Source organism: Aphelocoma coerulescens, unplaced genomic scaffold (assembly GCF_041296385.1).
Source record: "Aphelocoma coerulescens isolate FSJ_1873_10779 unplaced genomic scaffold, UR_Acoe_1.0 HiC_scaffold_64, whole genome shotgun sequence".
NCBI classification, from domain to species: Eukaryota; Metazoa; Chordata; class Aves; order Passeriformes; family Corvidae; genus Aphelocoma; species Aphelocoma coerulescens.
In genome coordinates, this window is record NW_027183992.1 from 570,942 (window position 1) to 586,865 (window position 15,924).

Sequence of the window (15,924 nt, forward strand, 5' to 3'; positions counted from 1 at the left end):
GTGAGTGAGCTCTCCCTGCCCCGATCCCAGCCCACAAGCCTTTCCTTCTGTGTTCCGTGTGCTGCAGCTGTGAGCAGAGTGCCAGAGCGGCTTTGGTGGCACCGGGCACCCGGCCGGGGCCAGCCCAGCCCAGCGGTGCCTGCAGTTCATTCCCTCGGCTCCGGCGCTGAGCGGCCGCAGGGCGGGTCCGGCTGCGCGGGCAGGCGGCTCCAGAAGCACCAACTGCGCCCCACGGGACAGGAGGAGGAGGCAGCGGGTGCCGGGGGAATGTCCTTCCTCTGAGCCGGCAGCGCCACGAGGGAGAGACTGGAGAGAAGGAAACGGGAGAGGAGGGACGAGGCTGGGGCTGTGGAAAGCTGCAGGGATGCCGGGGCAGCCGGGAATTTTGTTCTCCAAATCTCCGGGCCGAAAGGAAGCGCTGTGAAATCCGTCATGGAAAAGAAAGGAGAAATAGCGATTGATGGAAACCGACTCCACTTGGGACTCAGTTTCTCCCTCTGCATTGCAAAAGCTGACAGACGCCGAGCGCCGACGGACACCCGTCACCGGCGTCACGGCCCAAGGGATCGGAGCTGCAGCTGGCGGGGCTGGAAGCTCCGTCCAGCAGCTCCGCTGCCGCCCCCGAACCTCGGGCTGGAGCGTGGGGTCTGGGACACAGCCCCGTGCTGGGGGACAGAGCCGCTGCTGGGGCCATCGCTGTGTCCGGGGCATCCTTTGTGTCCCTCGTGCAGCTCCAGGCTCCCGAGGGCTCCCCGAGGGTTTCTGTGGCCGTCCCTGCTCCCCAAATCTGTCGCGTTTGATGCCCAAGCGCGGCAGCGCCGTGCCCTGTGGCAGCAGCCGGTGCCGGGACACAGCCCCGGGAGCTGCGCTAATGCCCGGCCGTGCCCAGCAGGGACTGAGGGGACTTCATAAGGATCCCCCCTCTGCGCCCCTCGCTGAGCACGGAAAGGTTCTTTAGTGCTTGGCAGCGATTTTCCGGGGTTTTTTGGCTCTCCGGGTCCGAGGCGGCGGCAGCGGGAGCCGCGGGGTCCGGCCCGTGGGGGCGGCCGGGCTGGAAAAGTGCGCGGGGCCCCAGCGCGGTGCCCGAGGGCTGAGCGGAGCTGACGGGAACAACCCCCGGAATCCCCCGGTGCCGCTTTTTAGTCGCTGCGCAGCGGCCACTCCCGGGGCGGTTCTTTCATAATTTTTTATTCTAATCTCTACATTTTATTCCATTCACACCTCTCATCCCCCTCCCCTCGGTGCGGCTCTTTGATAGGATTTTATTCTTTTCTCTGTGTTTTCTCTCGTTCCCAGCTCCCCCGTCCCGCCGAGCGGCTCCTTCAGGCACCCGGGCGGCACCAAGGCCTCGGGGCGGCTCCAAAGGGCCCCGCCCGCCGCCGCTCCCCGAGGCCTCGTCGCTGCTGCCGGGGATCGGACACCGCAGGTGTTCCTTGATACTTTAGTCTTGGAAATATTCAGCCCCTCAGCAGCGATGTCTCTGCCAGCCCACCGGTTTCTGGCTCAGACCCGGCTCGGAGCTTGGAGAAGAAATCAGAAGTCCCAACACAACAACCCCTGCCGTTATTTAATTTTTTTTCATAGGTACGTTATGCTATCTTGTTGTATATTCTATTTTACTTTATTTTTGCTCTTATTCTTATTTTCGTTTTTTTCTTTTTTTTCTTCCTATTTTATTGTGGTTTTTTTCCAATTCCCTCCACCCCGTTCCCCCCCGTCGTTGTTCTCCTCCCGGAGGTTTGTGGTGAGGTGCTGTCCCACCGATTCTCCCCCGCAAACCAACGAAATCAACCGAAATAATGATGACTTTTTGAATTCTTTCCGCTGCTGTTTCCAGAAGGTCCCGGCCACGTCCTGCCAGGAGGAGCTGGGGGCACGGAGGAGCCTCAGGGCTTAACTGGGGAGAAGAGTTTAATTGGAGTGAGAAAACTTTAATTCTGGGGAGAAAATGTGAATGGAGGGGATTGGAATGGGAGGGAACGATTTTAGCTGGGGAGAGAAAAGGAACTGTGGCGAGGAGCCCCCCAGCCCCCGGCTGTGCCCCGAAGGTGCTGCCAGCGGCTTCCCTGCCCCAACCCCCGGGCCGGGGACGCGGAGCTGCCGCTGCTCGCCGGGAACGGCACGGGATAAAAACTCCATTCAACCTTTTCCAGCCGCGGCAGCGACGCTCAGCGTTCCATGGACCTTCCACGGTCCTTGGACATCCCGTGTCCCTTGGCTGTTCCGTGTCCCCTGTCTGTTCCATGTTCGCCCGGTTTGTCCCGGCTGCTCCCAGCCACTCCCAGCTGCTCCCGCTAGCCCTCAGTGTGGTCCCAGTTGCTCCCAGTGTGGCCCCTGTTACCCCAATTCTGGTGCCAGTGGGTTCCAGTCCTGGTCCTGGTGTATCCCGCTGGGTCCCAATGTGTCCCAGTCCATCCCAGCCTGTCCCACTCCGTCCGGGTCCCTTCCCGGCAGCCGCCGCCGTTTCCCGGATCCTGCCCCTCCCGCCCCCGGAGCTGCCGCCGGACGGCCCCCAAGACGCTGACGGGGGTCGGGGGCTTCGTGTTGGGCTTCGTCCTCCTGGGCTGGGGCTCGGCCTCCACCTGTGGGGGAAGGTGAGGGGGGTCCCCGGGGGTCGTGTCCCCCCCCTCGGAGTGCGTGTGACTCCCCCATGTCCCCCCCATGCCAGGGTCACCCCTTTTCTCTCCCACAGCGCTCCTGACCCAGCTCCTGCTCCTCCCTGCAAGGGGCTTTGGGGACCCACCCTGAGACCCCCTTGAATCCCCATTCCTGGGCACTGGGACCCCCCTGCACCCCTCATCCTGCACCAACACCACCCTGCACCCCCTTTCCCGGGTATCCTCCTCTCCCAGCCCCTGCATCCCCTGTTTCCCTGACCCCGGGGGCACCTCAGCCCCAGGCCTCCCTTTCCTGGGAAACCCGAGCTGGGCACGGGGCTCTGCAGCCGCTCCGGGATTTACGATCACCCAAAGGAAAGGGACAGGAGAGGCGAGAGAGAAGCAGATTGGGAGTCAGGGATCGGGGTCACAGCGCCCCGTCCTGCTCCGCCGGGGCTGGGGCCCCGCAGCCGCAGGACAAAATGGATCCGCGGGTCCCGGTGCTTGCCCCGCTTCGGGCCGAACCCAGCGGGTTCCAGGCAGAGTTTGGCCGCGGGGCCCGGGAGTTCAGCCCAGCCCGGCCCGGGGGTCCCGCAGGGCACGGCCGAGGAGGGTCCCGGGGGATGCCAGGAGGGGATCCAGGTGAATTCCCTGGAATTGCCCCGTCCCCTCCCCCCGCGCTCCCTCGGACACTTTGGCTTCTCTGCCTCCGGACCTTCGCCGCCGGGATCTGCCCGGCGACCGCTGACTGCCCCCGGCACCGGGAACCCCCTCCCCGCCCACGGCTCCTCCCGGGACCTTCTGGAAACAGCAGCGGAAAGAGTTCAAAAATTCATCATTATTTCGATCGATTTCGTTGGTTTCCGGGGGAGAACCGGTGGGAAAACCCCTCACCACAAACCTCTGGGAGGAGAACAACGGCGGGGGGAGAGGGGAAGGGAATAGAGAAAAAACACAAAAAAATAGAAGAAGAAAAAAAAAGAATAAGAGAAAAAAAATCAAAGTAAAATAGTATATACAATAAAATAAGACATCGTACTTATGAAAAAAATAAAATGACGGCAGGGATTATTCTGTTGGAACTTTGGATTTCTCCTCCAAGCTCCGAGCCAGGTCTGAGCCAGAAACCGGTGGGCTGGCAGAGACATCGCTGCTGAGGGGCTGAATATTTGCAAGATTAAAGTATCAGGTAACACCTTGAGTTTGCAGCAGTCCCAGCGCACGCGTTCGATTCCCTCATTTCAAGGTGAAGGCTCAGCTCCACTTGTGACTCTGCTTTGTAGCGATGAATGGAAACATTCAAGGAAATTCCCCTAGAAAGAGCCCGGGAAGGTTCGTGCTGGGAGAGCTCCCTCGGGGCAGCCCCGGCTCCTGCCTTGCTTGAGTCCCTCTCGAGCCCGCTGTGCTTTCCAGCTGCTTCGCTCCAGCTGCCCCAAATGCCCGTGAATTCCACGGAACTGGAACAGATGCGAGTCCTCGTGGCTCGGCCTAAGGGCAGGGAGAGGTCACTCAGGGATCGCCATCGCGGCCACAGGAGCGCCGACGTGGGGAGATGAAGTGGATTTGGGACGGAGCGGATCAGAACAGGAGAGTGAGGAGGAAAATAAACCCTGGTACAGAACCTTCCCGCGACCTCTTTCTCCTTGCCGGACTTCCCTTTATTCCCGGCTCCTCCCTGCTGTGCCCAGCGGGGCAGGGAGAAGGGATGGGAGTCGCGCTCAGTTCGTGCCGCTGTTTCCCCTCGGGGACAGGAATCCTTCCCTGCTCCGGCGCGGGGTCCGTCCCATGGGGTCAGTCCCTGCCCTGGCCAGCGGGGGGTCGCTCCCATGGGGCCAGTCCCTGCCCTGGCCAGCGGGGGGTCCCTCCCATGGGGTCAGTCCCTGCCCTGGCCAGCGGGGGGTCGCTCCCATGGGGTCAGTCCCTGCCCTGGCCAGCGGGGGGTCCCTCCCCAGCCGTGCGGTCACTGCCCGGCCCGGCCCTGAGGCGCGGGGCAGTCGCGGGGCAGCCGCGCTCCGGCCCCGTCAGCGGCAGCGCCGCTTCGTGCCGGGCAGGAGCGGCAGAAGGAGCCGGGCGGCGGCGGGGGCTGAATCCCGGCAGGAGGAGGAGGAAGAGGAAAGGGCCGGGGCCGCCCGCGGTGTCCGATCCCCGGCAGCAGCGGCGAGGCCTCGGGGAGCGGCGGCGGGCGGGGCCCTTTGGAGCCGCCCCGAGGCCTTGGTGCCGTCCCGGGTCCCAGTCACTTCCACTTGCCCCAGTTGCCCCTAGCTTGGTCCCAGTTCAACCCAGCACATTCCCAGTTGCTTCCAGTCCCCACCCAAATGGTCTCAGGCACTCCCAGTATATCCCAGTTATTCTGAACATTCTTGTAGTCATTCCCAGGCATGGTCCAGTTGCCCCCAGTACTATCCCAGTCACTCCCAGTACATCCCAGTTGTCACCAGCATGCACCCTGTCATTCCCCGTTGTTCCCAGCTCCTCCCAGTGTGTGCACAGGTGGCTCCCAGCATGGGCCTGGCAGCTCCCAGTAACCCCCACTCAGGGTCCAATCACACCCACCATTATTCCAGTGTCATTGTAGCCACTCCCAGCATGACCCCCGTCACTCCCAGTCACCCCCAGTATGATGCCAGTGGCCCCCAGTGTGATCCCAGTCACTCCCAGTCACTCCCAGTCACTCCCAGTATGATGCCAGTGGCCCCCAGTGTGATTCCAGTCACTCCCAGTCACTCCCAGTATGATGCCAGTGGCCCCCAGTGTGTTCCCAGCTGCTCCTGGGTCATGCTGTCAATGCCAGCATGACCCCAGGAGCCTCCAGGATGATCCCAGTGACTCCCTGTCTCTCCCGCCTCCTCCCAGTTGCTTTCAGCTTGATTCCAGTTGCTCACAGCCACTCCCAGTCGATGCCAGTATGATTCCAGTCACCCTCAGTGTGATCCCAGTCTCACCCACCATGGATCCAGCTGCTCCCACTGTGCTCCCAGTATGAACCCAGTTGCCTCTAGAGTAGTTCCAGTTGTCCCCAGTTCCTCCCAGTATGAACCCATTTGCCCCTAGGATAGTCCCAGTCCCTCCCAGGGTAGATCCCAGTCACACCCAGTTGCCCCCAGTGTAGATCCACTGCATCAGGCCAGCTGTTCCCAGTGTGGTTCCAGTTCCCCCAGTATGGTTACAGACACTCCCAGTAGATCCCAGTTGCCCTCAGCATGTTCCTAGTCATACCCAGGCACTCCCAGTGTCCCCAGTAAGGTTCTAGTTACCTCAGAATGATCCCAGTCTTTCCCAGTTTCTCCTGGTTACCTCCAGGACAATCCCAGTTTCTGTCAGTGTCCCAAAGTGTGGTCGCAGTTGCTCCCAGTATCATCCCAGTTGTCCCAGTTGTGGTCTCAGTCCCCACAGCATGGTTCCAGTAACTTCCATTGTATCCCAGTTGTTCCCAATGTTGCCCCATTTTCCTCCCAACATGGGCCCAGTAGTTCCCAGTAACCCCCAGTCAGGTTCCATTCACACCCACTGTAATCCCAGTGGCTCCCAGCATGATCCAATAGGACCCAGAGTCACTCCCAGTATGGTTCCAGTCACTTCCAGGATGACCCCACTCACTCCCAGTATAATGCCAGGTTCCCCAGTCGTGATCCCAATTGCTCCCTCTCAATACCAGTATGATCCCAGTAGCCTTCTGTATAATTCCAATCCCTTCCCACCACTTCCAGTATGATCCCAGTTGCACCCAGTCACCTCCAGTCTGGCCCAAGTCACTCCCAGATACTCCCAGTATTATTCCAGTCACACCCAAAGTGAGACCCTGTTACTCCCAGTCTGGGCCCAGTTGCTCCAAGTCTCTTCCAGTATGGTTCCAGTCATGGCCAGCACCTTTCCAGTCAGTCCCAGTCTGATTCCAGTAGGATCCCAGGCACTCTCAGATACTGCCAGTACTATTGCAGTCACTCCCAGTATGATCCCAGTCAATTGCAGTAGGATCCCAGTATGACCCCAGCATGGGCACAGCTGCTCCCATTATCATCCAGTGTGATTCCAGTTGCTCCCAGTTACCCCCACTGTGGTTTCAATCTCTCCCAGTGCATCCCAGTTGCACCCAGCATGTTCCCAGTCACTCCCACTTGCCCTGAGCTGCTTCCAATGTGATCCCAGTGTCTCACAGCCACTCCCAGTCACCCTCAGTGCAGTCCCAGTTGCCCCAAATATGATCCAGTAGGATCACAGTGCAGTTGTCCCTAGAATAGTCCCAGTCCCTCCCCATATGATCCCAGTTCCTCCCAGCATGGTCCCAGTCATGCCCAGTTGCCCCCAGTTCAGACCCAGTCACTCCCACTCGCTCCCAGTTACCCACAGTGTGGCCCCATTTCTCCCCACCATGGTCCTGGTTGTTCCCAGTGTGGTTCCAGTCACCCCAGGATGGTTGACAGATGCTCCCAGTATATCGCAGCTGCCCTCAGCATGCTCCTAGTCATTCCCAGTCACTCCCAGTGGCCCCAGTAAGGTTCCAGTTATCCCAGTACAAACCACTCAGTGCCAGTGGTGCCACTGCTGGGATCCCCCAGCCCTCTCTGCGTTCCCCCTCCCGGCTCTCCAGGCTCTCGAGAGGAGCCCCAAGGGCTGCAAGTCCCCAGGCAAGGTCCCCAGCAAGGCCCAGTTTGGATCTGCAGCCCCCAATGTTCCCAGTTTCCCTCTCCTTTTCCCCGGGCCGGGTTCCCCCGCCCCCAGCGGGTGGGAGCAGCCGAGAGCCCCGCGCTGCCCATCCCGACCTGTCCCGGCTCCATCCCCGCTGCTCCCGCGGGCTGCGAGCGGCTCGGGAACGGGGCAGGAGGAGAGAGGGAGGGAGGAGGGGGAGGTGGGATTGGGACGGGGCGGGAGGAGGAAGAGGAGCAGGAGGAGGGAGGAAGAGGCGGAGCGGCAGCGGGAAGCTGGAAGAGAGGAGGAGAGGCGGAATCTCGCGGCTCCAGCGCTCGCTGAAGTCGCAGCCCCCCGGGAGCATCGCCCCCCATCCCGCAGGTGCGGCTCGGGGGGAGATCGGGGGTCCCCGGGAGGTGTTTTTGGGGCTCCCGGTGGCGGTGGCGGCAGAGCCCCGGCGGGGGCGGGGGGATGCGGGTCCCCCCGCGGTGGGGGTTGGGCTTCCCGGGCCGGGCCCTCCGAGCTCTGCCGGGGCCGCGTGGGGAGCGCGCGGGGCCGGCGGGGCCGGGGGGACACCGGTTTTGGGGAGCCCCGGGAGCCCCGGCTTCCGTAAGCGGGACCGCAGAGAGAGGAGAGCCCCAGGACCCCAAAGCGGGGACCCCGAGAGGGGGGACCCCTGGGATTGGCGGGACCCCGGCGGGGGGGTCTGGGGGCTGCAGGGGCGGCACGGCCGGGAAAGGGGCTCAGGGGTCCCGGGGCCCGCAAGTGGCTGCTCCCAGTAGGAGCCCAGTCAGTCCCAGTATGATCCTGGTCACTTCCCCTCCCTCCGTGCATGATCCCTGGTGCTCCCAGTAGGAGCCCAGTCACTCCCAGTCATTCCCTATTGTGATACCATTTTCCCCCAGCACGCTCCCAGTTGCTCCCAGTTCCTCCTCCAGCTTTTGTCCAGTGTGTTCCCAGTTCTCCCAGTTGCCCCTAACATAGTCCCAGTCAGTCCCAGTATGAAGGCAGTCTTTCTCAGCAAGGCCCCAGTCAGTTCCACTTGCCCCCAGTTGCTTCAAGCTTGGTCCCAGTTCTCCCCAGCACATTCCCAGTTGCTCCCAATGTGGTTGCAGTCCCGACCCAAATGGTCTCAGGCACTCCCAGTATATCCCAGTTATTCTGAACATTCTTGTAGTCATTCCCAGGCACTCCCAGTTACCTCAGCATGGTTCAGTTGCCCCCAGTATCATCCCAGTCACTCCCAGTACATCCCAGTTGTCACCAGCATGCGCCCTTGTCACGTTTCTGTTGTCTGGTGTTGTGTCACGACCTTCCCCAAAGCGCCTCCAAGAAAGCCTCTCGGTGCCGCCGGCACATTGCACACACCCACGGATCGCCCGCGAAACAGTCCGAGGATGACGGAGCAAGAAGAGTTTTCGCAGAAGGGTTTGCAGGAGAGCTTTAATGCATCCGCACTCGTGCGAGGTCTCAGAGAAGTCCCGGGGCAGAGCAATGGGGGGCCCAGGGTAAAGGAACTCATTGGGAAACTCTGAGGGGGTATCAGGTAACCAGGGCTGTGGCGGCCAAGGGAGCCAAGGAGGGGAGCAGAACTGGGGTACATGAACAGAACAGAACAAAGCATTCTGGGCAAGGTTTTCAGTCGCCATGAGCTGGAAAGGGACCGAGGACTTATCCCACCGTAGGACTCCTTTGGTTCCTTGTCCAGCAGGCCCAGCGGCCTCCACACACCCTGTCATTCCCAGTTGCTCCCAGTTGCTCCCAGCGTGTGCACAGGTGGCTCCCAGCATGGGCCTGATAGCTCCCAGTGACCCCCAGTCAGGGTCCAATCACACCCACTATAACCCAGTGTGATTGTAGCCACTCCCAGTATGATGCCAGTCACTCCCAGTATGACGCCAGTAGCCCGCAGTGTATTCCCAGTTGCTCCCTATCAATGCCATTGTGACCCCAGGAGCCTCCATTATGATCCCCGGGGCTCCCTGTCTCTCCCAGTATACTCCCAGTCACTCCCAGCATAATCCCAGTTTCTTTCAGCGTGATTCCAGTTGCTCACAGCCACTCCCAGTCAATGCCAGTGTGATTCCAGTCACCCTCAGTGTGATCGCAATCTCACCCAGCATGGACCCAGCTGCTCCCACTGTGGTCCCACTATGAACCCAGTTGCCTCCAGAGTAGTTCCAGTTATTCCCAGTTCCTCCCAGTATGAATCCATTTGCCCCTAGGATAGTCCCAGTCCCTCTCAGCATGGTCCCAGTCATCCCAGTTGCCCCAGTGTAGATCCAGTCACTCCCAGTTGCCCCCCAGCATGGGCCCAGCTGTTCCCATTGTGGTTCCAGTTCCCCCAGTATGGTTACAGAGACACCCAGTAGATCCCAGTTGCCCTCAGCATGTTCCTAGTCATACCCAGGCACTCCCAGTGTCCCCAGTAAGGTTCTAGTTACCTCAGAATGATCCCAGTCTTTCCCAGTTTCTCCTGGTTACCTCCAGGACAATCCCAGTTTCTGTCAGTGTCCCAAAGTTTGGTCTCAGCTGCTCCCAGTATGTTCCCAGTTGCCCCAAATGTGATCTCAGTCCCCACAGCATGGTTCCAGTACCTTCTAGTTGTTCTCAGTTGCTCCCAATGTTGCCCCATTTTCCTCCCAACATGGGCCCAGTAGTTCCCAGTAACCCCCAGTCAGGTTCCATTCACACCCACTGTAATCCCAGTGGCTTCCAGCATGATCCAATAGGACACCAAGTCACTCCCAGTATGGTTCCAGTCATTTCCAGGATGGTCCCAGTCACTCCCAGTATGATCCCAGTCACTCCCAGATACTCCCAGTATTACTCCAGTCATGCCGAGAGTGACTCCCTGTCACTCCCAGTCTGGGTCCAGTTGCTCCAAGTCACTTCCAGTATGGTTCCAGTCATGGCCAGCACCTTTCCAGTCAGTCCCAGTCTGATTCCAGTAGGATCCCAGGCACTCTCAGATACTGCCAGTACTATTGCAGTCACTCCCAGTATGATCCCAGTCAGTTGCAGTAGGATCCCAGTATGACCCTGTCGAGGGTTGGGTTTGTAACCGGGCAGAAACACCAATTTAGTGTAGTGGTTTGGTCTAAAATACTCATTACTGTTTATCTTCTGTGAGATAAGAATTAGGAGAAATGCAAAGCAGGCACCAACTTGAATGAATATAAAGAAGTTTATTAACAGACCTAAAAGAAGAAAAGAAAAAAAAATTATCACACCTTCAGAACTCTCCTCCTCCCCCCACCTTCCTCCCGTCTCCCACTGACAATGTAAAGACAACCCTTAAGATGTTCAGTCTGTTTACCACTTCCATAATAACCTTGTTCAGTCCATTTAGAAAGAGAAGTCTCTTCTTGCTCATGCTATGAAAACAGTATCACACCGAGACAGCCACCCACTTCCAAATATTGTTCAGTCCATTTAGGAAGAGGAGTCTCTCTGCTTGCGATGTAAGTCCCTTCCCCCGACTTGCAGCTTTTCCCGCAACTGCTTTCGAGGGTCCACTCTTGAAAGTTTTCTGGGGTACAATTTCAAGGTTGAGCTGTTCAGAAACAAAGAAACAGAGGCCCTTCTCCTTCCCTGGGAGCAAAGGGTCTTTCTTATCTTCAAGACTATCTCTGGGAGCATCTCTAGGAATTGAGGTTTTTCTCCTTTCCTCTTTGGAGCAAAAGTCCTCATCTGGTTCATCTCTCTCTGTCCAAACTTCTCATGAAATTACAGCTGCGTCAGCATCTGCTTATTGCTCACGAGTTGAACACTCCACCCCCCATATCTTCATGAAATTACAACGGGATACTCTGATATATCATAGCTTCACAACAGACTTTCAGCTTTAAGCATCTCCTCTCTCTCTTCCCTCAGGTTTTCAGCTCTTCACAGCAATAAAAAGGGTTAATCTCACCTCGGCCTTACAGCTGGAATGTGGCTTATCGCTGTTGGTCACCTGACCTCTGCCGGACAGAGGTGCCGCTTTGCTGAATCTCGGCCGCAGTGGAGGAGGGGGGGGAGTTCCGAGCCTCTCTGGCCGCCCACGGCAAGGCAGTGGGGGGGGGTTCCATGGCTGGAACAGGCCCATGGCTCCAGGCTGGCCGTGGCCCGGCCCGGCCCGGCCCAAGCAGGGCCTGGCCGGGCCTGCTGGCCCCCGCACGGGGCCTGCAGCCACCTGTGCCAGCGCCGGAAACGAGAGAGAGCTTGGGGGGGAGTTTGTCTATTCTTAAGTGTGTATCACAGAGGCGGTCACAACTTTAAGTGGCTTAAAGAATTGTCCATATTCAAACTGGCCACTGATAGGTTCTATCAGGTCCCAGAGGAAACTGTAAGCACCCCTTAGCAAGGATATCCCTTCCGGGACTATGCTTGCTAACCTATGACAGACCCCAGCATGGGCACAGCTGTTCCCATTGTCATCCAGTGTGGTTCCAGTTGCTCCCATTTACCCCCACTGTGGTTTCAATCTCTTCCAGTGCATCCCAGTTGCTCCCAGCACCTTCCCAGTCACTCCCATTTCCCCTGAGCTGCTTCCAGTGTGATCCCAGTGTCTCACAGCCACTCCCAGTCACCCTCAGCGCAGTCCCAGTTTCTCCAAGTAGGGTCCAGTATGATCCCAGTCTCCCTCCGCATGGGCCCAGCTCCTCCCACCGTGATCCCAGTTGGATGCCAGTTGCCCCCACCATGGTTCCAGTTGCTCTCTGTTCCTTCCAGTGTGATCCCAGTTGAACACGATTCAGTCCCAGTCACACCCCATATGACCCAAGTCCTTCCCAGCATGGTCCCAGTCATGCCCAGTTACCCTCAGTGTAGCCCCATTTCTCCCCACCATGGTCCCAATTGTTCCCATTGTGGTTCCAGTCGTTCCCAGGATGGTTGACAGACACTCCCAGTATATCCCAGCTGCCCTAAGCAGGCTCCTAGTCATTCCCAGTCACTCCCAGTGGCCCCAGTAAGGTTCCAGTTATCCCAGTACAAACCACTCAGTGCCAGTGGTGCCACTGCTGGGATCCCCCAGCCCTCTCTGCGTTCCCCCTCCCGGCTCTCCAGGCTCTCGAGAGGAGCCCCAAGGGCTGCAAGTCCCCAGGCAGGGTCCCCAGCAAGGCCCAGTTTGGATCTGCAGCCCCCAATGTTCCCAGTTTCCCTCTCCTTTTCCCCGGGCCGGGTTCCCCCGCCCCCAGCGGGTGGGAGCAGCCGAGAGCCCCGCGCTGCCCATCCCGACCTGTCCCGGCTCCATCCCCGCTGCTCCCGCGGGCTGCGAGCGGCTCGGGAACGGGGCAGGAGGAGGGAGGGAGGGAGGAGGGGGAGGTGGGATTGGGACGGGGCGGGAGGAGGAAGAGGAGCAGGAGGAGGGAGGAAGAGGGATGGGAGAGGACCCTCAACAGCCTGGAGAGGGGCAGGGGGGACTCCTTGGAGCCCATCACCCCCAGCATTCCTAAGTGGGGAGACGGAAGAGGGGGGAGCTTTTCGGATTCCTGGGACTCCCAGCAGCCTGGGGAGGGCGGGGACCAAGTAGAGAGGGGGATCCCCAATACAAGCGTGACCCCCAGCAGCTGGGACAGGGGGGAACCCTGAACACCAAAAGGGAAAGACCAGACACAGGGAACACCTGAGAGGCTTTTTCAGAGCAGGTTTTTATGGATGGTGGCTGTCTAGATGTCTGGTGGCTTCTAGAGATGGACTTGGGCAGAGGGACCTTCAAACACAACGTGCTTATCCCTTGTTTTCCCCCAGACCAGGATTTCCCTTTCCCAAACCTTGGCCAGATACAGGAGGAGGCTGCGAGGAAGAGGAAGATGCCCCGGGACCCCCAGGCAGGTGAGGAGGAAGTCAGTGCCCCTTTCCCCCTCTCTCCTGCTCCATCTCCCAGCCCAGCATCGCCCCCGGCTGCAGGACAACCCCGCTGCCGACGCCGTCCTGCCGGGGACGGACTGGGGGGATCTCCTTGCCCTTCCCTGTGGCATGGAGGCAAATCCCGTCCTCTCCTTGTCCTTCCTCCCCAGACAAGGAGCTGAGGACGGAGCCCAGGGAGGACAAATCCCCACAGTGGAACCTGGTGGAAGAGGCCGTTTTGAGCAGCTCCACAGTGCAGGAATCCAACGGGGAGGAAACAGCGTGGAGAACCCGCAGGAGGAGGGGCTGCAAACGCAGCCCAGGGTGCTCTGAGGAGGAAAGACCAACCCTGTGCCGGGAAGGCGGCCGGAGATCGAGCCAGAGCTCGGACCTGATGGTCCGTGAGCGGCTTCACACTGGGGAGAAGCTCTACAAGTGTGGGGAATGTGGGAAGACCTTCAGCCAGAGCTCCCACCTGATCCGCCACCAGATGATCCACACTGGGGAACGGCCCTATGAGTGTGGGGAATGTGGGAAGGGCTTCAGAGACAGCTCCACCCTTCTCCGCCACCAGAGGGTCCACACTGGGGAACGGCCCTATGAGTGTGGGGAATGTGGGAAGAGCTTCAGCCGGAGCTCCAGCCTGATCCACCACCAGATGATCCACACTGGAGAACGGCCCTATGAGTGTGGGGAATGTGGGAAGAGCTTCCGAGACAGCTCCACCCTGCTCCGCCACCAGAGGATCCACACGGGAGAGAGGCCCTACAAGTGTGATGAATGCCAGAAGAGCTTCAGCACGAGCTTCACCCTCCTTCAGCACCAGATGACCCACACTGGGGAACGGCCCTATGATTGTGGGGAATGTGGGAAAAGCTTCAGCACGAGCTCCAGCCTGATCGTCCATCAGAGGATCCACACTGGGGAACGGCCCTTTGAGTGTGGGGAATGTGGGAAGAGCTTCAGCCAGAGCTCCAGCCTGATCGTCCACCAGCGCATCCACACGGGAGAGAGGCCCTATGAGTGTTCCGAGTGTAGGAAGAGGTTTCACACCAGCTCCAGTCTCCTCCTGCACCAGCGGATTCACACAGAGGAGAGGCCCTTCCGCTGCCCCGACTGCAGGAAGGGCTTCAGGCAAAACTCCGGCCTCGTCAGGCACCGGCGCATCCACACCAGGGAGAGGCCCTAGGAGTGTCCCCAGTGTGGGAAGAGCTTCTCCAGGAGCTCTCACTTGACCCATCACCAACGGAGGCACCGGTAAGGGAAGCCCTGCGAGTGCCCCGAGTGCAGGAAGAGCTTCATCCTCTACTCCAACTCCATCCCCCAATTGGGGGACCCACGTTTGGCAGAGCCCTGGTGACCCACATTCCCCGTGATCCAGTTTGGGAAGAGCCCTGGCTGGTGCTCTCCACGTCCTCCTGGATCCCTGTAGGCACCTGGGTGAGCGCCGGGGCTGGAACATCCATCGGGACTCTGATTGAAATTGGAAATTCATTGGGAAGAGCTGATTTGTTGAGTTTACGGCCCAAAAATTCTCACCTGCTCTGTCCAGTTGTTTCTTCTGGTGGCATCCAGCAATCCTGGATGATCTTGGAGGTCTTTTTCAACCTAAATAGTTTCCTCCTTCATCCTGTCAAAACAAGCAAAATTGGGGTAGAAATAAAGGAATTCAACAAAGGTATCTAAAGCAGCACCATTTTACCGGGATTTGGGGGTGAATTTGGGGTTGGTTCAGGGGAATATTCGGGAGGATTTGGGTGTTGTGAGGCCATTGGCTGGGCAGACGGGGCCACGATCTCGTAGTTGTGCTGGCAGAACGTGTCCACCTGAGCCCGTCTGTCCTCCAGGGATTGCAGGTGTCTGTCCCAGTCCCTGGCCTGGGTCTCCCCGTTTGGGGTGTGCCCCCCAAAGTGCCCAAATCGCTGCTGAAGTGCCTGAGCTGCTCTGGGCTGGGGATGTTCCTGTCCACCAAGCTCTCCTGGTCAGTGCCATGGGGGGCTGGGAGGGGATTGAGGGGCTCGTGGGGGGATTGGGAGGGGCTTCTGTCACTCTGGATGGGCATTTGTGGTGTTTGGAGGGGGCTTTTGGGGTGGTGTGTAAGGGAGTTTTGGGGATCTTGCCTTGGCTGTGTGTCTTGGAGAGAATTTGGGTGGTTCTTGGGGTCTTTTATGTTGCGGGGAATGGTTGAGGGAGTTTCTGGCACAGAGCTGTGGGGTGGTTTGAGGGGTCTGGGCGTGGCTGTGGGGCTGGGAGGGGTTTTTGGGCTGCTTGTGATCCCCCAGAGCCCCAAAACTGCCACCAGACCCTGCCCCCCAAGATGCTGCTGGGCTTTTGGGGCTTCATGTTGGGGTTCATCCTCCTGGCGCTGCGGGAGAAGGTGAGGGGGTGTCCCCAGGGGCTGTGCATGTCCCCCCCAGAGCGTGTGTGGCCCCCCCATCCCGGTGTCACCCCCTTTTCCCTCCCCACAGAGCTCCTGCCCCAGCCCATGCTGCCGCAGGAGGGAATTTGGGGAGGGGGCAGAGGGGGTGCGCAGCCCCCGCCGTGGGATGACCCCGGCCCAGCGCCCTTTGTTCAGCACCGAGCTGGGCTTGAGGCCGCAGGAGGAAGAGGCCGATGGGAAGCAGATCCTGCAGGGGGGACAGGGCTTGGGCTCAGGGCAAGGTCCTGCCCTGCACACCTGGCTCAGGTGTGAGCCTGCCCCAGGAAGGGAGCGGGACATTCCCATCCCCATGGATCAGGGCTGGGAGCAGCACTGGGACCAGGGACATGGAAATACTGGGAACCGCTGGGACCGCACTGGGGGGTGAATTATCGCCCCCAGCACCTTTCCAGGCTGCCCTGTGACCTGAGAAATGCTCGCTGGGCC

At 59.6% G+C, this 15,924-nt stretch overlaps 1 protein-coding gene across 1 annotated transcript in view; it reads left to right on the forward strand.

The window, feature by feature from the left end:
- LOC138102228 (zinc finger protein 729-like) overlaps nucleotides 1–14,739 on the forward strand; it is a 427,468-nt gene extending 412,729 nt beyond the window's left edge. The window contains exon 8 of the mRNA XM_068999958.1: nucleotides 13,469–14,739. Coding sequence (XP_068856059.1) covers nucleotides 13,469–14,247 — 779 coding nt within the window. The 3' untranslated portion in view covers nucleotides 14,248–14,739. The remainder of the gene's footprint in view (nucleotides 1–13,468) is intronic.
- The last annotated feature ends 1,185 nt before the right edge of the window (nucleotides 14,740–15,924 follow it).